Below are 22,982 nucleotides of genomic sequence, written 5' to 3' on the forward strand. Positions count from 1 at the left end.
ATTTTTTTAGATTAACGTTATAAAAGTAACACAAGTTTAATTTTGAGTGATTTTTAGATCTGATATTTAATATATTTTTACATATGTTTGGTTTAAATGGAATAAATTTAATTTTTTTTTAAACTTTTAAGTCTAATATATGTAAGATTTTTACATAAAAACTAAAAAAATATATCCGAACCAATAACATACTAAGTTCACATCAAATTTAGTTTAGATAATATTAATATTTTTTGAGCTAATATTTAAAAATATATATATATTTTTTGGATATATTCATTTGAATGACATGTATATGAATATATAATTTTTAGTTTGAATTCTAATATATGTGAGATTTCAATATCCGATATCCCGACCGAACATGTATTACGATAGAACATAATTAAAAATATCTGATTATCCGAACTAATAATCTATTGAGTTCAATCAAAATCTAAAACATTGTATAGAGTTCAATTCTTAATTTTGATAATGTAAGTAATGTCTAAATTTAAAGTGTAAGCAAATAAGTTATGTTTAAATAAATAAGGGAAAATGGCACTTTTTCCCCCTAAGTTATATACTTATAGCACTTTTCCCCCCTGAATTATTTAAGTGGCTCTTTTTCCCCCTGAAATATTAAATGGACATATTTACCCTTAAAATAAATATTTAAAGTAAATATTTCATTTATTTTTATTCTCCAACAAATTATTACTATCATTTGGTTCAAACAAAACAGATACTATAGCAACCAAACCAAAATATTTCAATTACAATTTATAATCAAAACGCGATATTTAGAGTTTATTAAAATCGCAGACCGGAATGGACGGTTCATGTTCCGAACTGAAAAAATAAAATACATTTATTGTTGAATTTAGACTATTTTAAAATTTAAAAAAAAATTTAAAATAAAGACGGTTCAAAATCGCGAACTGGATCCGGAATCGCCGGTTCACGGTTCATGATCCAGTTTTTTTTTTATTCTTAAATTTAATAAATTGAAATTCAAATATTGGGTTCTAGATCTAAATCATAACTGAAAACTTTTAATTCGATTGCTATAGTGTCTGGTTCAGTTCGAACCGAACCGTGGTAATCGCTACATATACGCAATAATTTGTTAGAGAAGTAAAATAAATAAAATGTTTACTTTAAGGGTAGAAATGTCAATTTAATATATTAGGGGGAAAAACTGCCACTTTTAAAATAATTGAGGGGACTAATGTGCTTACATAAATAATTGAGGGGGAAAAAGTGCTATAAGTATATAACTTAGGGAGAAAAAATGCCATTTTCCCAATAAATAAAGTAGAAAAGATAGAAGGTGGTGATAAATAAACGGAGATGATAATGAATGTAATCATAGTAATGTTATTATGGTGACATATAACCAAATAAGTGATAGATAATTCTGTTTTTCATTTAAAAATAATTTTTAAGAGTGTTAGAAAACTGGAAAATTATTTTAATTTTCAAAAAGGAAAATTGTGTTAGTAAACATGTTTTCTCTTTTCTATTCTCTAATTCTTCAGTTTTTTTAAAAACTCTACAAAATTTCCTGTTAGTAAATAGTACCTTAATTTCTTCTCTACCTAAGACTTTACCACATTAATTCACTTGTTCATTATTATTGCCACTTTCAATCTCAACAGTACCTTAATTTCTTCTCTACCTAAGACTTTACCACATTAATTCACTTATTCATTATTGCCACTTTCAATCTCAATGCAATTGTCATAGCTAGGGGAAGAAGCTGGCACCACTACAGCACTGCAATGCTCATTAGAAGAATAAGTTAATGATGATGGCACCACAGCAGCCGCCGCCGCTGTTGCTTGCAACCCACCACCTTCTTCCGCTATTAGTTGACCTAAACTTTTTGTCATATTTGATTTAACCGAGTTTTTCATTTCCACATTCTTCCCCCATAGGAAGAGATATAATCCCGTTATGATCAAAGCCATTCCGATCAAGCTGCAAGCATTTACACACATTTAACAAAATTGAAGGATGTATATATATATATTCGTTCTGTCTCAACTAAAAATTCAAATTGCGGGAAATGAAAATGTAACAGAAATTACGACACTCAACCTTCCAATTGAGATGGATGCACCTAGAAAAATGACTTCCGTGATGGCAACCATAATAACGGACAGTGGGTTGAACATGGAAGGATAAGTTGGTCCTGTTTTAGAAATCGCCCAAGACAATACGCAAAATGATGCAGCTGTCACCAATGCACCCTGTCACAAACATTTTAAGTTTTCCTCGTATAGTACAACCTTGAACTAAACCATAATATATACAGATATATAAAACAATATATGCTTACATACCGAATACAAAATAGTAATTAGTTGCAAGTTCCATCCCAGTTTCCATGACTCCTTGTTTCTGTCAATGCATAGACCTACTACCATGCTTTGAAACGTTGCAATCATGCTTATAATCGTGTTTGCAGAGTAGATGTACGGAAACTTCTTGAACAACTTGGCCTTCATGACGAAAACATTTAAGATAAGATTATGTACTTAAGTTTTTTTTTTTACATTTGATCTTTTTGACCTAATTTTCAATCATCGATGACCAGATTTGTTATTATTATTTTTTAAATTTCTCTGGGAAGGGACCAGAAATGACAATTTTGTCTTTCAAGTTAAACCATTTGTTTGAAATTTGGTCACCAGTAACCAAAAATTAAGTCGAAGGAACTAAATATGAGAAAATTAATAGTTGAGTTGATGAGGACTAAATATGTAAATAGTCTTATAACTAATTGTGAGACCAAAAGTAGAAAAAACTCGCTAAATAATTATAAATTTAATACCTGTATGATGAGCCAGAAACCATAACACAGGCAACTGCACACCAGAAATATAGTGCCACGTTTCCAGTTTGGTTTCATCACATGATAAGTGGCAGCAACTGCTTGAAGGTTGGCGTTAGTATGGGAGAAATGGAAGGTTTTGCCTTTGTACAATGCAATGGTCAACGCTCCAGCAAGGCAAATCATTGCACCCATGAGTTTGACTTTCACATCCTTAGTATTCAATCTCAACTTTTCTACACTTTAACATCGTCCAACACAAATGATGTCATTAATAAGTCTAATATGAGTTTAACTTTCAATTCCCACCCTTTGCTCTTTCTCACTTTTGATTCTAGTGGTAAATTTTATCGAATTTTGTCACATGATTTGTGAACGATCAAAGTTTAAAGACAAAAATATCTAATCACATGACATGCTCTCATAGAATGTGCGATTTAAAATAAAAATTGGTCATTTAGAAGACATGTAACAAGATTTGGTGAGATCTCATTTGAATTTCTCACCTAGAGGATCAAAATTGAATAATAAGCAAAAGTTGTGCACCGTAACAAATTTCATAGTTTTTTACCATAGTGCGAACGCCACCAAAAAGTGACAAAAGCTCTTTTACAAACGTGGTGACATTTTGTGTACTTTCAACTAAAAATGAAATTTTGTATATAGTCAAAAATTATAATTAAAGCAAATAAAAATTGATGACTACGCCAAGAGTATAAACATTTCTATAATTGAACGGTCAAAAGTATATAAGTATATATAACAACAATATATAAACCCACAACTTTATATAATGTTACAGTAAAAAACAGAAATCATACCGAAAAATTATTGAGGTGGCAAAGGTAAATATTGGGATTAGGTTGAGGAAGTTCGAAGCATAGGTTGCTGTTGTGTCTCGAAGACCAAAGTAAAATAATCCCATGGCCATACATATTCTGTCAAGTGGAGTCAATGTATTGTAAACCTCATGTTAATTAAAGAATTATCAATATCAAATTTGAACGGACAGTTCAATTGATTCCTAAATAATAAATTGTAGAAAAGAATTATCAATATCATCATCACTAAAAGCTAGCCAACATTAACAAATTTAATGAAGAATTAACCGGTGGCAAAGAATCCTTAATCACTTAACAAGCGTACGTCAAACAAATGACCGATATGATGCTTGTGGAATATTAGATTTTTGTCACATACGTACGTATACCTAACTTGGTTTCAACTTTCAACAGTAATAATTCTAGCTATTTCTAATTCTAAAGTTGCGTCGTTTTACCGAACATGGAAATTATATGACTCATTCATTTCATCAAATTTCAACTGATTCTTATTGTCGATCGTTTGATGTATTTTAGTCTATTTATAATATTCATGTGTTAAATATGTTACCGGAATAATTGTATTATTAAGTAATTTACATTGCTCAAGATTCTAGTACAAAGTTTCAGCGTATCCCATCCCCTGTGACATGAGCTCATCCTTTATAAAGGTTTAGTCTCTGTGGTTCATGTTCAGTTTTGTTACCATGATTTACAACCTCCCAAATGCTTTTCGGGTCGGGGTGTGAGGGACCCTTAAGGTTGGGGTTCAACCTTTTGGAAGAATGAGTTCATCCTTTATACTATATATTTGTAACGGTTACAATAATTACACAATGGTCAAGGTGAAGAGTTACACTTGGTGTATCCCATCAAAGCATTAATTAATAACATTCAAACATTAACGATCAAGGTAAAGAGTTACAAGAGGCCACGCATTAAGAGCGTCACCTCATCAAAGAGAGGAGTTATAAGGGCGCCTTAATTTACTAAAAAGTCAACAGTCGTTACACTTAATTAGTAGGAGACTATTGTGCAGTTATCGTAATTATGTAAATCATTAATTTTTGATACCTACTAAATTAAATGACCAATTATTATATTCCCTACCAATCCAGGAAATTAAAATATCCAAAAATACAGAGAAACAGAAAATTATGGCCTAATCAAATTAAAACCTATCCAAATTAAAAGAATTATCCCAATTAAACCTCCTTAAACCAAATTCAGTGCTAGGGTATAGTTGAGTATGAAGTTTGATGATCGAGTAGAGATGGTTACGTACCCAGTAAATGAAACCAAGAAGAGCCACATCACAACAGACAAGTTCAGTTTCTTCACGCTCTCCCTGCACAAACAACAAATTAAACAAACAAACATTGAATATTACATTAAAGAACAGAAAAAAGGAAAACAGAAAGTGCAGGTTACGAATGAAACACTAAAATAACAACTCACTGCATTTGTGTTTTTTTCGTCATTCAAAAAAAAAAAAAAAAAAAAAAAAACCCAAAATCTGTCACCTTTCCCAGAAGAAAGCAAAGGGGGCGACACAGAAAGTGGCAACGATGTGGCGATAAGTCATGAGAGCATAGACGAAAGTTCCCTGTCCCAGAATAACCTTTGACAGAAGCTGCAAACCTGCGGCGACAGCCTGCACAAAAAACATCCCCAGCAACAGACGTAAACCGCCTTCCATTCTTCCGACGATGGAGGGCCCTCCTGCGTTTTATTTTATTTTATTTTATTTTATTTTATTTTTATGAAATATTTTTATAGGGGTTCTGATATTTTTAAGAAAGAAAAGAGCGAGTAAGAAGAGACGAATTGAACAAACGTACACATTATTGTTTTCAAAAAAAAAAACGTACACTTTATTTGATGCGTATTCTAATGTAATAGAAATTGAATATAAATCCACTATTTCATTATTGATTCCCTCGTAACCTCTACCTGCCCTCTCCTCTTATAGGAATTTTCACAATACAACTCAAAACAATCACGCATATATAATATTATTACTAAATACTAATAAATACAAAAATGTTCTCTCCCGGCCTGCCCTCTCCTCATATAGGAATTTTTACAATACAACTCAAAACAAGCACGCGTATAATATGTACTCTCAAAATCATAAATCATACACTCTATTACATTATAGTATCTGTTATTATATATATATATATATATATATATATATATATATATATATATATATATATATATATAGGCTTTGAATCCGGTGCACCCCTATGATAAATGAGTTCATGAGAACTCGCAATATCCATTGATTAATACTCCATCAATGATCAAGATTATTAGAGATTATTAAAGTATTTAAGGATATATAATAACTAGAAGGATAAAATTGTAATAGTAGTTATTTATTTATTTATGGCTATAATAGAAATGGAATCTTAAGCATTAAAATAGGAATTTTATTGAATGGTAATTAAGGGCAAAGATTGTTAAATGGTATGCAAAGACCGAAAAAAAAAACCATTGAATGGTAGTGACAAGTGACAACGCAGAAGTTAGCGAATCAGAACAGGCAGTACAGAGGCAACCAAGGATCACAGTGCAATTATGGATGGTACTAGCATAGGTGGGTGCATTTTCGTGTATTAGTCTGTGCATATTGCGTCGTTTTCCGTTTCTAAAAAAACAAATTTGTGCCTGTATTCGTCTGTGCATTTTACGACCTATATGTTAGGGGTGGTTGTGAGCCTCATAAACGTCATAGAGGGCGAACCGTGGTTGCATATTAGCTAGTGCAACCCTTCCGGCTTTACTACACCTTATTTATAAATTCGGACGGTATGAGGTGTGTGCGTCAACCTATAATAGTCTGTGCATTTCGTCTGGTTTCTCGTTCTTCATATTTATGTTGTTGGGTCGTTCAAAATAGATGTTAGGGCTGGCTGTGTGCCTCAGAAACATCGTATAGGTCGAACCGTGGGTGCATATTAGCTAGTGCAACCCTTACGGCTTTATTACACATTATGTAAAAACCTAGACTGTAAGTGGCTTGTACGTCGACTTAAAATACGACTTAAAATAGTTATAATTTAAATACTTATAGATTTCTATATGTTATCTATAAAATATATTGGTAAATTACGTATAGATTTTAGTAATTTACATACGTATTTTTTATTGATAAATGTTTTTTTTTCAAATGTTGTAGTTGACATATGACCCACTAATGTGTACACATTAGTGGGTATCCCCTTCCCTTATAAATAAAAAAAATGTGTACACAAAAATGTTACTAAACAACCTAACAAAAAAAATGAAATTGAGTCCCCAAAGAAGTGAAAAATGCAAATTGCGTTAGTTTGATATTTGGTTTATTAATTACAAGGTTTTAAATTTGACTCTTTATATGAGCTATTTATTAATCTTCTTGATTTGAACTGATCAGCTATAGAGCATCCATTTATTTAGCGACTATTAGCTTTCTCGTAAATTATTAAAGTACAATTGATTCCCATAATAAGTAAAAAAATATTAATTTTAATGTAGTTTATAAATATTTAAATTCTGTATACTAATATTAAATTTAATATTATAAAAATTTGAATTAAAAATAATTAATTATGTCTCGTTAACTGAACCAACAAAAAAATGAGAAGGGAAGAGTAATAATTAACCGTGATCCATAATATAAATTGCAAAGTTTATCAAGCAACAGAAGTTTATTTTCAAAATATTATAATAATGAATCATGTACTTAATATATTTCAGTTGTTATACAATGAACCATGTTGTCTACCATGATCGTCGAATGAAACTGTACTAGAATTGAAATAATACTTTACTGTTACTATAATAAAACTAAAAGCAAAGCACATTATCGTCAAATAATTGTATTATAATTAAAATGATACGTTAGTATTGCTATAATGAAACTAGTGTGGATGAAAAATGAAACTAAAAAACATAGCAATATCGTCAAATGAAGTGTAATTAAAATGATACATACTTGATTAGGAGATTAGGGTTTCTCTAATTCTTTCTCGTCTTTAGTATTCTATACGGCCGCCGCCTTAGTGAAGCAAGCGGATCGGAGGCGACGTCCGATCGTCTTGCCCTGTTGTCATCTCCACCGCAGACAACGTCCGCCTTCATCGTTTTCTCATTCATCTCCACTGCTACCGGTCGTTACTCTCTTATTTTCGCACTGTTGTTTCCCTTTGCTTTGTTTTACTGGTTTAATTTTGTTTGCAGTTTCTGTATTTTTCCTCTCGTTGTTTTGATGAGTTTCTTTTTCATAAAGCGTGAAACAATAAAACTGGTCATGGTGTATGTGAATCTCAACCTGGGTGACAAACATGACAATGAAAAAGAAACTCCTCTGAACTATGATATGCAGTTTAACCAGATGGAGATATTGTCAATGTATAGAAAAATGGAAATAGATACTCAGGTGGTGTGCAAGGCTATTCGACCAATGTCACTCTTGGATACATTTGACCATTCCATCAATCTTTATTATAAACGTTTCAACCTATAATTAATGAATTAGATTCTTTATTTTCAAAAAATAAAAATAAAAATGATACATACTTAATGGTCGACAATAAAATTTGCCATTAAACATTTAAACCTTGTGTAGCATTGCTTCAACTAAATTTGGGCTCGAGTCCATGTTGTAGGCCATGCCAGGTTAGTTGAGGTTATTGCTTTGGGTTTGAAAGTGGCCTGGCCCAATAATTGTGAGTTCTTTAAACTAGGGTTTTCAGAGTAGACATATACTCCTCTGCAACCGAGGGTTTTCGGCTGGCATAATTCTCAGCACGAGAGACAGAGAGAGAGTTATCGAGATACCATGAAGACTATACTCTCCTCAGATTCCATGGACATCCCTGACGGGGTGAAAATCAAGGTGAAAGCCAAGCAAATTGAGGTGGAAGGTCCCAGAGGTACACTCACCCGTAACTTCAAGCACCTCAACCTGGATTTCCAGCTCATTACCGATGAGGCCACCGGAAAACGGAAGCTTAAGGTCGACGCCTGGTTCGGATCACGGAAGACCACTGCTGCTATTCGCACCGCCCTCAGCCACGTCGACAACCTCATCACCGGCGTTACCAAGGGCTTCCGCTACAAGATGCGCTTTGTCTACGCTCACTTTCCCATCAATGCCTCCATCACTAACACTAATAAGTCCATTGAGATCCGAAATTTCCTTGGAGAGAAGAAGGTAACCGCATTTCTTCATTCCTACCTAAAATGAAGATGCTCAATAATCCATTTTTATGTTTTTATTTTTTGTATATTTCTTTGTGTATTGCAATGTTTAATTTAATTAATTGAAATGATGCAATGTTATGATTCCTATATGTCAGGATTAAGAATCCGGATATATTTCGTTCTGTATATTTTGATGTTGTTAACTTGATTTTGCTCAAGTCTTAATTGATTGGTTGATATAATATAAACCTTAATTTGTAGTCATGAATTGGTGTTTGATTGAGCATTGGACTTGTTCATTTAAACTGCTACATGGTGTCATGCTCTACAGATGGATGCATTGATTTGGTTGATTGGTGCTCTACATTGAATTCCAATGTGGTTTGATACACTTGTATACTTAACAAGTAGGGTAGTATATATGTATAATGCAATAAGAAGAAGCTTTATATGTCTAGTTTTGTACTGTAAATTGGACTGTTTTTGGTTGTCATGAGTTTTTGTTCCTTGATTTAAAGTGTGAATGCAGTTATGGGGTGATCTTTTGCTTCTCTGCTTTTGTAAGCTCTGTCCTTATATTTTATAAGTATGAAATAAAATCTATGTCAAAGTATCTCTCTACTTTTGCTAATAAGTTGGCATTGAGAGTGAGTTTTGTTGGACATAAGTTTGTCAGTGTTATCCTTGTATATTTGTATGTCTATGAATGAAAGATTTCCTTTTTAATTTTAATAAAAAATAAAAATTATGACATGTATATTTACTTTTTCTTTATGACCCATTTTGGGTTCCAGTTATCATCTTTTTATATGCTAGTTAGCTTCATGAATTTATGAATATTATGGAGTATTACACTGGTGATTTGAAACTTTAACCATTTTTTGTCGTTACTTCAGGTCAGGAAAGTGGACATGCTTGAAGGGGTTTCTGTTGTCCGCTCTGAAAAAGTGAAGGATGAATTGGTATTGGACGGGAATGATATTGAGCTTGTGTCTCGCTCATGCGCACTTATTAACCAGGTAAATAACCTCTCTATTATATGATTGTGTCTTTAAGCATATTCCATTAATGCAAGATTGAAGTATCTCTTGATACTTCTGTGAAGTTTAAACTTAAAACTTATTTTGTGTTCTAAGTTGATTGTTTTGCTGAAATTCCCTCCCTTCTACTTTTCTCTGTACAGAAATGCCATGTCAAGAACAAGGATATCCGAAAGTTCCTCGATGGTATCTATGTGAGTGAGAAAGGCAAAATTGAGGAGGAAGAATAAACCCCCATATAGCCTTCTAGTTTATCTGTCACCTTTTTATCTTGAGTATTTGCTCCTTAATTTTGATTGTCTATTTGTAGACTTGCTATGGAGTTAAATTCAAAGATTTTTTTGTTTTGTTTTGAGGACATGGACTCACTAGTAGTACTATCATCTTATCTATGATATTTTAAAGCATTCATTCAAAGTTTTAATGATAATTTGGGCATTTTTTAATTTTCTGTGATAGTCCTAGTACAACTATTAGCTGTCCTTGTGTCTATGTGGTCTTGAATTTCTAGCATGCCTAACTATCACTGTTTTTTATTTTTATTTTTCTCTTCATACTGCTTTTTCGACCTGGGGTACATAAATTCGAAATCTCCATCTCTTAAGTGACTTGGCATTTGGTATTTGTGGTCCATTTTGACATATTTGCCATGTTAGTTTGCATTAATCTTAATAAGTTATTTGTGACTACTCATGTCTGGGGAAGGTCGTATGATTAATACTGTCAGTTTCTTGGGGCCCAAATCAGTTAGGTTCACAAACTTCTAATTGTTTAGGTGTCAGTGACAGACAGTGATTGACCTTCAATAATTTGTTCAAAGAAGGGAAGATTAGGTATTATCCTTTAGTCGACAGGTTATGGTTTCGTATGATACACGTTGATATCTTGTGAACTATAGTGTATCAATTGTACAAATAAAAAATATTTGCTGGGCCAATGTGTATAGATAAGGAATAATGTTATTTAATTCCGGCGTACAATAGATTGTGCACTCTGGCCCAAAACGACGTTGTTTTGTACCTCGTGTCTGCGGTTAACTTTTTTTAAAAAAATTTATGTTTCGAATGTATATAATTTTATAATAAAATATACATAATTGTATAACATAATACACATGGGTTCTGTTTGGTAAAATAGATAGCGTATAGGTCAATTTTAGCTTATTTTGTCATGTTTACAAATCAATAAAAGTGTTTGGTTAATTAGTTATCCCCAACTTTTTCAATTAGCTAATTAATGCATTGTGTGTCTTGATGCACGCTATAAATAATATATAATGATGATCTATTTCATGAACCAAAAATGATCGTAGGATTGGGACTAGTTAAGTACTCCGTAATAAATTGTCATGCATGAATTGATAGTGGGACAGTCTTGTTTTGGAGGCCTGCGATTTTGGCCTCTTTTTTCATCCTGAGCAATTGCTTTCTTGGTTCTCCATGTTGTCCTTCCAGTTCTTGATATCTTCCACGCAACAAGCTTTCTACACATTCCATTAATGGCGGCTTTCATCTTTTTCTTTCTTCTGTTATTCGTTGCATCCCCCGATTTAGTCCTTTCCCGTGACGAAAATGGACCGGTAATCAATGTTACCAAGCACATATCTTTCCCAGATTTCAGCTCCAAAAATCCAAGAATTCCCCAAGATGTTTCTCTCCTGGGCAGTGCAGCCATTTCAAGCGAACAGTCTTGTCTCCAGATTCCGAAACCCTCCCAAACCACCGATCTGAAACACCTCGCCGGCCGAGCAATCTATTCCTCCCCCATCCGCCTCTTCGACCCCGTCACTCAAACTCCGGCGTCCTTTCAAACCACCTTCTCGTTTCAGTTTCAAGCTCCTCCGAATACTTCCGTTAAAACCCAGCATTTGGATCCCGACGACGACGTCATCAATGGCGGCAGTGGGTTAACTTTTATCATAGTCCCCGATGAGTTCACCGTCGGCCGGTCCGGCCCCTGGCTAGGCATGCTCAACGACGTCTGCGACGACAATTATAAGTCCGTCGCCATTGAGTTCGACACGCGCCGGAACCCGGAGTTCGGTGACCCGAACGACAACCACGTCGGCATCAACCTCGGAAGCATCGTTTCGACTGCCGCCGTCAACGCCTCCGACGCCGGAATCGTTCTCAACGACGGCTCCGTTCACCGCGCGTGGATATCCTACGACGGCCAACTCCGCCTCATTGAAATCCGGCTCGGCGCCGACAACAATGGCTTCCCTTCTAAACCGGTTTATTCCGGTTCCCTTGACCTCTCCCCTTACTTGAACGAATACATGTTCGTCGGCTTCTCCGCTTCCACCGGCAACCATACCCAAATCCACAACGTTATATCATGGAACTTCACGTCCACCAGCAAAGCTTCTCTTCGGATTCCCTCATCGGAAACCTGCGAGAGCAAAATAATCCAACAAAGAACCGATAATAATGAAGAAGAAGAGAAAGGGCGGCATGAAAAAACGCCGACGAGTTTCTTGATTTTCATTGCTGTGTTTATTCTTCTCGTCGCCGTTTTACTCAGTCTTTACTTCAACCGGAAGAAGAAAAAAGACGACAAATCGAATGATTTAGCGGCGCAGCCGGAGAAGAAGACAAAACTGGGCCCACCCAACAAGTCTCGCCGGTTTACGTTCACCGAAATCTCCTCCGCAACTCGGAGTTTCAGCGAGTTACAGATACTGGGTAGTGACGCGAGGAGCATTACGTACAAAGGGACTCCCTGGCACGGGTGCCACGTGGCGGTGAAACGTTACTCGGCGAAGTTTTTCGGCTCCGGCGGGTTTGATCGGCGGCGAATGCACAAGGAGATTAAAGGCGTCGCGAAAATCCGGCACCCCAATTTGGTTCCGATCAGAGGGTGGTGTTTCGACAACCAAGAAACCATCGTCGTGTACGATTACATCCCCAACGGAAGCCTCGACAAATGGCTGTTCGGCGGCGGCGTTTTGCCGTGGACGCGGCGGTTCAAAGTCGTGAAAGACGTGGCGGACGCGCTGAGTTATCTCCACTCGCGGCAACTCGCGCATAAGAACGTGAAAGCCAGTAGCGTTTTCCTGGACGTTAGCTTTAGAGCGGTGGTGGGAGATTTCGGGTTCGTTCTCTCCTCCGTCGAGTCAACTCGGTTCGAATCGGTGGTGAGTCAAACGGCGGACGTGTTCGAGTTCGGGGTGTTAGTGCTAGAGATCATCTCCGGCCGGTTCAGGAAGTCCAAACCGGGCGAGTTGGACCTGTTAGATATGGCGTGGGCATTGCACGAGGATGGGGAGAAACAAAAGCTGGTGGACCGGCGGATGGGGGCGGTTGTGAACATGGACCAGGCGGTCCGAGTTTTGGAAATCGGGTTGCTTTGTACGTTGAACCAGAACAAAGGCCGGCCCAGCATGGAAGAAGTGGTGGAGTTTCTAAACGTGGAAAAACCGATGCCCGAGTTGCCAACGAGCCGACCGGTATCATTGTTCCCCTACAACAGCACCACAGGTTTGTGCCATGGTTACGCCTGTTCACCATTCAAGTGAAGCCACGTGTGATTAGTTAATTATCAAATCCATTTTATGATTTGAACCAAAATAAGAAAACGTTTGTGTTTGTATGGGGTGGTGAAGTTGTATCTTTTATTTGCTTATAAAAATATTAATAAGATAGTATAATGTCATCACTGCAAATTATACGTGGTCCAAAAATGATATTCAGATTCTGTATCTATAATTGACACATTCTGTATATAATTTCTGTACCTGTAAGTATCATATTATATGTCAGTAATTATCAAGTTATATTCTGTATCTATAATTGACTCATTTTGTACTCGCAGTCGATTGTTTATGTACCTGTAGTTATCATATTCTGCCAACTATTATTAAGTTATTTGTTTACATGTATAGAAACTGTTAACGGTAGGTACACGATATGTTAATGAAAGTATAAAATTATTGTATCAAGATTTACAATGCAATATGAATCCTGGGTCATGGTATAACAATTGTGTCATCACTTGATAGGTTTAGGCTCATTAAAGATTTTGAGTATTCAATTATATTAGGAGTAATTATTGGACCTTTATAAAGATGAAGAATTACGTCATTTGGCGCATTATTGCTTAAAGCATGAAATGATTAGCTTTGTTAATGTTCTGCTTATACCAACTTTGTTTGGGGATTGTAAAATATGTGGTCAATGGGAGTTGAGGATTGCTTATACCTATTGAGAACAAAACAAAGTTATGAATTTCCTAACTACCGCCGTGTCCAATTGTCCATGTAGCATGCCGAGAATCTGAGGATTCTTCCTTGGTTGACTGCTTTTCTTCAGAACATTTTGCTTCAAGTTAGGTCGAGTGTACCAAAAAACGAGGTTGTTGCATACTTGTGTAGTTAGTATGGTATATTATCAGTTTTTGGACACCTTTTCAACAATTAAACCCAAAGGAAATTTTATTTTAGTGATAATTTTACAATAGTGTACTCTATAACTATATCTACCTTTCCTTTTATTAAAAAAAAAAAAAGTAAGAACAAGAAATTCAATAAAATTGAATATAGTAGTAGTATATTGTGTTGGTATTAAACTTGTGGCGTGTTAACCATAAGCTTGTTTGGGATAAAAGCAGGCTCCATGTGGCAGTCCAACAACACTGGATTGGGCTGAACAGCCTCAACTATTGCAAGAATACTAGTTCCCAACCATAATACAACCTCTTGGTTAGTTGACAAACAAACGAAAAATATTTGGTTCAACTCATCATCAGTCTTTCAATAAAATCTTGCATGGAATTAAGATTCAATAAAATCTCAATGTAATCCTTAAATTTTTTGTTTTGTACCGAATAGTAACATGTATAAAATTAATACATTTACCATTCACTTTAGGGAGGTATCGAATATTAAAAAGATTACAATTTCAATCGACATATTAGAATCCACCATTCCCTCCCCCTCCCCCTCCCCCATACACACACACACATATCATATTATAACAATAAAAGATGTGTTAGTAATATTTTTTGGCAAAATGATTGATGGTGTAAATTGACTAGGTTGGATAATAATGATGATTCACAAATTAAATTTTGAAATATTACGTCTATTCTAGCAATGCCAATTTATTAGTAATTAATTTGATTAGTCAGGTTGAACTAGCCAAGTTTCTGAACAGAATTCTTAATAATGGTTGAGATATGGAGCTCAATTGTATAATAGTGACTTGAATCTCTTAAGATAACCCTATGTATAATAGCGGTCTACTGGAATTTAAATTTGTAATCATATCATATAGTTATAATAAAGTCGACAATTTGATTAATTTAAGTAAGGTGGGCCCCATTGTATTTATTTGTCCACCATTCAATATGAAGCTGATAGGACAAGAAAGGTAATAACTAACAAGGGGATGTGTTCAACGATTCCAACTAACAAGGACACCAAATTTTGCGTCCACAACGACGATTGTGCAGAACCGTTCACAAATCAAATTCATACATTCTCTGCTATAAATCATCTGCCATTTCCATTCTCACAAACCAGCCTCAAAAATCAAATCACTAATAATAAAAAAACAATAAAAACAACAACATTCCCCGTTTCTGATCCTCTCGTCCTCTTTCTCTCTCTCTCTCTCTCTCTTCCAAACATGGGAGCCTGCACGAGCAAACCCCAGGAATTCGACAAGAAACGAATCCCTCCGGTTGCTCCACCCACTCCCAGAAAACCCGACCCGGAAACCCTCCCCCGGGAGGAGGACGAGAAAGCGAGCGAGACAAAGCAGGAAGAGTCGCCGGCGGTGGAACCTTCAGATTCAGCTGACGACGAGGTAACCGCCGCCGACGGCGTTGTTCCGGAGAAGGAGGAAGCCGCCGTGGAAAAACCCGCCGGAGAAGCCATTAACGAGAAGACGGTTGCGGAGGAGAAGACAATATCTGATGTTGTTATTAACAACACCACAATTACAGAGGAAGAGATCAAAGCCCAAATCCCCGTCGTTGAAGTACGTTAACGTTTCTATATATAATATACTAAATGGAATTTTTTTTATTTTTTAAATTTGATTTCTTGAGGCTGTTGTAACAATATTCTTTGGTTTCTAAGAAAAAAAAATGCAACAATAAAAACAGAAAATGCAACTCAAATGCAATGATTCTTTATTTCTCCGTATATTTTGATCATATAATCATGGAATTATAAAAAAAAGAAGAAGCTAAAAGACATGGAAATCAAAATCAACTGTGTACTAATCAAGCAAAGACAATTGATTGTGACATGTTCAAATAGTATAAAACACAAAACCAAAAGACAAATCAATGGAGTTACACAGCAAACAAAATTCCACACAAGCAAACATGATCTTCAACAAGCATATATACAACTTTGTATTTGTCACTTGAAAGCTACGGCTACGTGGCCGAAACGTAGACATAATTCGTGAGTACGGTAAATCATAAATGTGCAGTCTTACTATTAATTTAGAAAATAAAAACTGCTATGGGGCGGGATTAGACGAAGCGGACATAAAACCATCATCCTTGGACACTCCTCCCTCCTCAACCTTTTTGTAATCATCTTTTACAGCTAATAAAACCAGAAGAGCCAGTAGAGGATAACTTATTGTTGTGAGTCCCCAGTTCACAATCAACTGTGTAAGAAAAGGCACTTTTCTGGCATCAACTTGCCAAGCAACAGCTCCCCCTGCACTCTGAACCCCCTTGTAGAAACCATTATACCTGAAACATCAAAAGTTTCTCAGAATTCATGCTAGCAATACTACCATTATACCTGACTCATTCACCCTTAACCAAAGGTCAAGGGTTCGATCATTGACCTTGGGAATGGAACAGCCTAGACCAACTGTTCCAACCAAAAGAGGTGCCTACAATTCACGCCTTCTGACCCTAACTGGCTGGCAAAAGAAACCAGCCTAGGTTGTCTATGGTTCAAACCAAGACCAATAAGCGGCTCTCAAATAAAACTAGCCTAGTTTCTCTTGTAACCTTGTGGTTACCGAGCAAACAGTCTGACCAACTTGGCTGGTTCCCGCTAAAGATGCAAATGTTGTATGATTGATTGTAGTACCTGCTAAGGATCTCAGAATCATCTGCTAAGGCTCCAATGACCCAGTACACCATACTCTGGAACATGGCATCAAGTAAGCCATAGCTAAAGTACAACACAAATCTCCCTGCAAAATCCGACCCATCCTTGAAATCCAGCTTGTTATCAGGCATATCATCGCGGGAATACTTAACCTGACTTGCAAGCCCTCCTGCCCAAATTGCAGTTCCAAGAATGGCAACAACTGTGATCCCCACCAATCCCCTAGTCCTTCTACTCTTGAAGCTGAAATCCATTATGAACCCAATGAACACTGACCCAACCATCTGTGCACCCCAGTAGAACACATTGTTAAAACCTCTGGTTCTCACATTAAACAACGCAGCATTCACATTGGTAAACTGATAGCTATAGAAGAAATTGCTGCCCCAAGAAGCAGGAACCAGCAATAGCATCTTCCAGTTCAGAAAGAGCTTCAAAATCTCCCTGGATTCGACTCTCACGCTGGAGTATTTGATGTTAGTACAAGTCGATCCATCGTCGCGGATGACGCGACTGGGGTGGAGAATCGCCAGTGAAAGAACAGTGCCGATGGACATGAAGATCATGAATCCAATGTAAGTTCCATCGTTGACAGAAACAGCATCTGTGCGATGATAATTCATTATGAAGGGGATAAGCCCACCAACCACACCGCCCATATTGAAAATGCTCCAGAACAGAGAGATGTAGGTTCCTTTCCGGTCATGGGGCGGGTATGACGTCATGATGGCTCCCTGCGCCGCCCATAGAAGTCCGGCTCCGATGCCGAGGAACGCGCCGGCGACGATGGCGAAGGCCTGGTGCTTGAAGTGGTTGTAGTAGAGGAAAGCGCCGGCGTAGAGGACATACGTCGAACACCCGGCGAACAGTGTGAGGTGGGGGCCCAGGATGTTGTAAATCCCTCCGCCCAACACCCCGAAGACGGAGAAGGTGGTGTACAGGGCGGTGTTGGCGTTGTTGGCCGCCGTCGGATCCACCTGACCGCCGGCGCCCATTCCGCTTAGGGCATTGAACATCCCAGGACAGCAGAAGCAGACCAGACCGATCAATATAACCTGAACCAGAGGCGAATTGTACCTCAGAACCAACTTCCTCAGAGGCGTCTCCGGTGACTCTTCGACCTTCGTTTCATCTTTCTGCGCAGCCATGGCGGAAAATGAAGGATTTTGGAGATTTTAATCCGATGAAATGGCAGTACTGAGTCCTTATAAGAGGATGTGGTTCAAACGTTGAAATACAATCAATCTTTCATGTGGAGTATTTGTAGGCGTTTGGCAAGTGATAAGAGTACCTGACAAGGTTTATTATAAAATATAAATTATTTTGGAGAATTCACTATGCTATTGAAATGCCGGAATTAAAAAAAAGAAAAAATAAAACTAACTTAAAATTATATATATATATATATATATATATATATATATATATATATATATATATATATATATATATATATATATATATAATCTTGAACTCACAAAGATTTATTTGGCAATTAGCTGTTAGCCGATTGTATTAGTGATTATCAGATAGCTGATCGCATTAGCATATTGTATTAGTAATTTGTAAAAAAAAAAAGATTAAATTAACTGTTTAGATTAACGGTTAACATGTATAATAATAATAATAATAATAATAATAATAATAATAATAATAATAATAATAATAATATTCTTCCCAAAGGAGCTGAAAAAAGGTTCCTCAATTAGAAGTCATTTTTTAAATAATCAGAGGTGTTTTGAGAAAATTTTAATTTTTCTCCAAAATGGCTACAAACTCTGCAAAATGCATCTTTTATAAAAGTAGCAATATGGAATAAATCGCTACTTTACCAAACATATTCACCAAATAATGGATCTGTCATTTACCAAATATAACCAAAAAGGCAAGATTCCTTACACCACTGAAAGAATAATAAAATGGTAAATAACACTCATTATTGAGTAACCTATTATTATGTGAGAGGACCCTTACCAAATATAACTAAAAATGCAAGATTACTTACACCATTGAAATAATAATAAAATGGTAAATCACATTAATTGAGTAACCTATTATTATGTGAGAGGACCCGTTCTTACATGGAGCTCATCATATTTAGCTCTCATATTGGACTATCAAGCTAAGGTTCAATTATGTGTCATTACTCATAATCTACTACTTATAAATGTAGATTTATCCTTTCCTTTTTGACCAAAAAATATGATGATTTCTATTCAAATGAGATTCTTTAAAATATGAAATATATAAATATTAAAGATTCGGTTGATATATAATAGTGTATAAATCACAAAAGAAAAATAATTATATTAAATTTACAAAAATAATATCTCACCTACTCAGTAACTCGTCTCGAAGCTATAATAATCTTGAATGTTGACATAAGGATAAGTGTTAAAATCGGCAGAATCATTTAATCATATGAATATTCAATAGAAAATAATTCTTTTGCGAGATTCCAACAACGGAGGTCGACCACAACATCGCCTATGAACCCGAGGTGGGGACCTTTAATAAATAACCATGTCCAAAACTCTTATCGCGATTGGCTATCTTTGCGTGTTTTATACTCAACATATATATATATATATATATATATATATATATATATATATATATATATATATATATATATATTCAAATGTGGTTGGTGTGCCTAGGTGCGGTTGTGCGACTAGGGAAGAGTCATTGATCTGGCTTAAATTAACGTCCAGATTATCAAAATTATATTAAAAAAAAAATGCGGGAGTAATTTGGTATTTTTGCATCTAGGTCAAATTTAAGGTGTTTGATTTTTGTGCTTAAGGTGTGTGGGCTTTGTGCTTAAGGTGTGTGAGTTTTGTGCTTAAGGTGCGTGTGGTTTGTGCTTTAAGGTGCGTGGATTGTGTGCTTAATGTGAGTATTTTGTTGAAACTTAAGGTGAGTGGATTTGCTTCTTATATAGGAAAGGGTTCGGGATGGCTTCCCGACATTAAAATGGCGCATTTAAGTACACAAACAAAGCAGCTTAAACACACAAACAAAACACCTTTAGGACACAAATAACTCACTTTCAAAACACAAATCACTCAACTTAAGTACACAACAAAACACTTTAAGAACACTGGATAGTAGGCCCAGCAGCTATGCAGGCTTCCCTTAAAAACAATTTATTTTGTTTTCTCTCTTTTAGTTAGTCAAGTAGTTTTGCAGGCGGCCAATAAATTAGTTCTGGGGAATCACCGCGTAACTCCACACTCCGACGGCGAAGCCACGTATTTTTTTTTAATTTTTTTTTCTTCTGTTTGTGCGGTGGTGCATGTTTTAACTCGTTCTGTCAGTTCTAGTACTGATTGTAATCTTTTGAATTCTTATTAATGCATTGATTATCGTATATTTTTAAAAAGATAGAATTGTATTATTTTTTTCTGTTTAAAATATTTTGTAACGAAGAGAAAGATAGTAACCATATAGCTAGTCATAATCAAGAACTAAAAGTCAAGCTAGTTGACTTTTCAAAATTCTTTCCAAATTAGGAATTTCTTTATATAGAGAAAATAGAATTTTTTTTTGGGGGGTTTTCCAATCGTGAAAAGCAATTGATTAAACATTTGATATGATCCTTGTATCGTGAGCATTTTGACAATATTAATCTTCAGGAAGATGAAAAAGTTAATTTTAATAATACTCAAAATTATACTTTTAAGATTATTTTGTAAGTTTGCAACATTATTTTTCTCCATTATAACTAATCTTGTATGCAATTTAAAGACGGTAAATCCCATGCATATAGAACAATTGCAAATTTACAAACATAACACTAAAATTATAAGCATTTAACAATTAAAATTAATGTTTTTGTCACCTTAGAATGGCTAGATAAATCTTTTGAAGTTACTTTGGATGAATTGTTCTTTCTTTTAGAATAAAAAGTCAAGCATTCAATTCATTTAAATACATTGAATATTGGCATTTTATGAATTATGGCCACATAGTCAATGCCATAGTGCATCAAATATAAAGTATGGCAATATTTCATAACGTGTCAATTTATTCTTTCCATAAAGTTAAATTTACAATTCAAGAGCCCTTCACGCTCTGGTCTAAAAGAGCATCTAGAGAAATTACATTTTTTTTATTTTTTTTATTTTTTTTTTATATGTGAGTTCTGTCTTTAATTTTATTATTTTATTTTATAATACACACTTCTAACTCTTCAAGTAAATTATACCAACAATAGAACCATTAAACTATGTTACATTTTTTATTTACAACACGATTATTTTAATAATGTCATATTTTTCTTCTATATATTTTTTCGTTTTAGCATTTTATATACAAAACAATTAATTGACAACCTCATTTCTTAAAATTAATTTTCTTTTTTAATTACGATATATCAACTATGTTTTATCCCTACACAGAACCTATTAAAATCAAATTCACTATTTTGCATATGAAATACCAAAATTGAGGAGGGTTAAATTGTAAGAAAAAACGAAATTACTAAAATATTGAAGTATGTAATAAGTAAAACTTAATGAAATTTAACATATTTAATTTGTTGTTCCTAGTACTAAAATTGCAACTTATTTGAAATTTTAAGGAATTTATTGTAACGGTGAAAAGTTAGAGATTAAAATGGCTTTCTAGCAAGAAATAATTGAGAGACTTAAAAGTAAGTTTTTAATATCAAAATTTGTAAAAATTAAAAAAGACGGTGTCTTTGATTTATAAAAATTTTTTGCAACCGATATATATCTGAATTTGTGAGTGAAACCCAACTTATAATCCTAGCAGACAAAGGACTACAACAAAATAAATCATTCTATATTGTTTGTAATTAACCGGCTAAAAAAATATGAGTTGTTTTCATATTGCTTTCTAGCTGGAATAATTACTCCAAAATAGACTAAATATTCCCTATATATAGACAGTGATATTATGATATGTTCTCAAAGATATCATCACAATTGTCGTTTTCTTCTCCGGGTTGGCAGCGTGAGGCGAAAATATCTTATTCAGCCGGCTTGTACGCCCGTAAGCTTCTTGTGTTTTCCTATCCTAACCTCGGACAGAACTAATCCACGAGAAAAGACAGAGAGGTGTTTGGTAAATAGCCGTTAATTGTTAACTGATTGAATTAGTAAATTTAATTAATTTATAGCATTAGTTAATTATAGAAAAATATTTAATAAAATAGTTGTTAATCGATAGCTGTTTACATGCAAAATAACTTTCTTAAAAGACTTATCGAAAAAGTTAATTTGAATAGTTTTTTGAATTTTAACTTTTTTTTATGAGCAATAAACTGTTACAAAAACTAATTAATCAAATATTTATATTGAATGTTTGACTAAGTCAAACAGCTACTAATGATTAAATAAGTTAAAATTAATTAATAATTAAAATAAAAGAATCTCGAGAGACATAAGGCTGGCAATTGGCATAGCATAGATGCACTGGCAGGCATCGGTATTTTAATATTTGGGCATCATCGTTCTCATCTGCTTCTTTCTATGCTTGTAAATTTCCAACAAAGAAAAACAAACAACAAATGACACATTACCCCATTTTAATTTTAAAATTTTGTCTGTTATTTTCGTGTGATCAATTCTCTATTTGAGTTTTTATCATTTTACTGTTAAGTGTTAACAAGGATGACCGAATATGTAATTTTATCATTCAATCCCCTCATCCTATCATGTAATTTCTCATTCTCTTGTAGTTATTTTATTAAATAATGAAATCACATATTAACATCTCATTATTATTATTATTAATATTAACAATGGAGTGACAAATATTAAAGAATCATTGATTATGTCATACAAATGAAAGTTGTGAATGTAATAAGACAAAATTAAATTAATAAAACTATGGGTTCATTTTTTTTTTTTTTTTGAAAATAGAACTTTTTTTTAGCTACTATGCCTTCACCAAGGCTTGGTACCATTGGGCCACAAGGTCCTTGGTAACTATGGGTTCATTTGAAAACTTGAAAAATGTCACTTCTAAATGCCATTTTATAAATTTTTCTGTAT

The 22,982-nt window shown here is 34.7% G+C and overlaps 4 protein-coding genes across 4 annotated transcripts; 2 read left to right on the plus strand and 2 right to left on the minus strand.

Moving 5' to 3' along the window:
* Nucleotides 1–1,551: 1,551 nt before the first annotated feature.
* LOC109188882 (WAT1-related protein At1g43650-like) lies at nucleotides 1,552–5,348 on the minus strand. The gene is made up of 7 exons (XM_019339527.1): nucleotides 5,163–5,348; nucleotides 4,925–4,987; nucleotides 3,640–3,756; nucleotides 2,819–3,059; nucleotides 2,328–2,486; nucleotides 2,083–2,234; nucleotides 1,552–1,962 (listed from the first exon to the last, which is right to left on the minus strand). Exons 1-7 carry the CDS (start codon nucleotides 5,336–5,338, stop codon nucleotides 1,686–1,688), a joined length of 1,185 nt encoding a protein of 394 aa, XP_019195072.1. The 5' UTR covers nucleotides 5,339–5,348; the 3' UTR covers nucleotides 1,552–1,685.
* A 3,036-nt stretch (nucleotides 5,349–8,384) lies between these two features.
* LOC109188875 (60S ribosomal protein L9-like) lies at nucleotides 8,385–10,321 on the plus strand. The gene is made up of 3 exons (XM_019339520.1): nucleotides 8,385–8,845; nucleotides 9,732–9,854; nucleotides 10,019–10,321. Exons 1-3 carry the CDS (start codon nucleotides 8,471–8,473, stop codon nucleotides 10,103–10,105), a joined length of 585 nt encoding a protein of 194 aa, XP_019195065.1. The 5' UTR covers nucleotides 8,385–8,470; the 3' UTR covers nucleotides 10,106–10,321.
* An 898-nt stretch (nucleotides 10,322–11,219) lies between these two features.
* LOC109188869 (L-type lectin-domain containing receptor kinase VIII.1-like) lies at nucleotides 11,220–13,577 on the plus strand. The gene has a single exon (XM_019339507.1). It carries the CDS (start codon nucleotides 11,374–11,376, stop codon nucleotides 13,390–13,392), a length of 2,019 nt encoding a protein of 672 aa, XP_019195052.1. The 5' UTR covers nucleotides 11,220–11,373; the 3' UTR covers nucleotides 13,393–13,577.
* Nucleotides 13,578–16,080: 2,503 nt separating this feature from the next.
* LOC109188871 (UNC93-like protein 1) lies at nucleotides 16,081–18,222 on the minus strand. The gene is made up of 2 exons (XM_019339513.1): nucleotides 16,939–18,222; nucleotides 16,081–16,589 (listed from the first exon to the last, which is right to left on the minus strand). The coding sequence occupies exons 1-2, from the start codon at nucleotides 18,105–18,107 to the stop codon at nucleotides 16,349–16,351; spliced, it is 1,410 nt and encodes a 469-aa protein (XP_019195058.1). The 5' UTR covers nucleotides 18,108–18,222; the 3' UTR covers nucleotides 16,081–16,348.
* Nucleotides 18,223–22,982: the final 4,760 nt, after the last annotated feature.

This window comes from Ipomoea nil, unplaced genomic scaffold (assembly GCF_001879475.1).
Source record: "Ipomoea nil cultivar Tokyo-kokei standard unplaced genomic scaffold, Asagao_1.1 scaffold1509, whole genome shotgun sequence".
Classification (NCBI taxonomy): Eukaryota; Viridiplantae; Streptophyta; class Magnoliopsida; order Solanales; family Convolvulaceae; genus Ipomoea; species Ipomoea nil.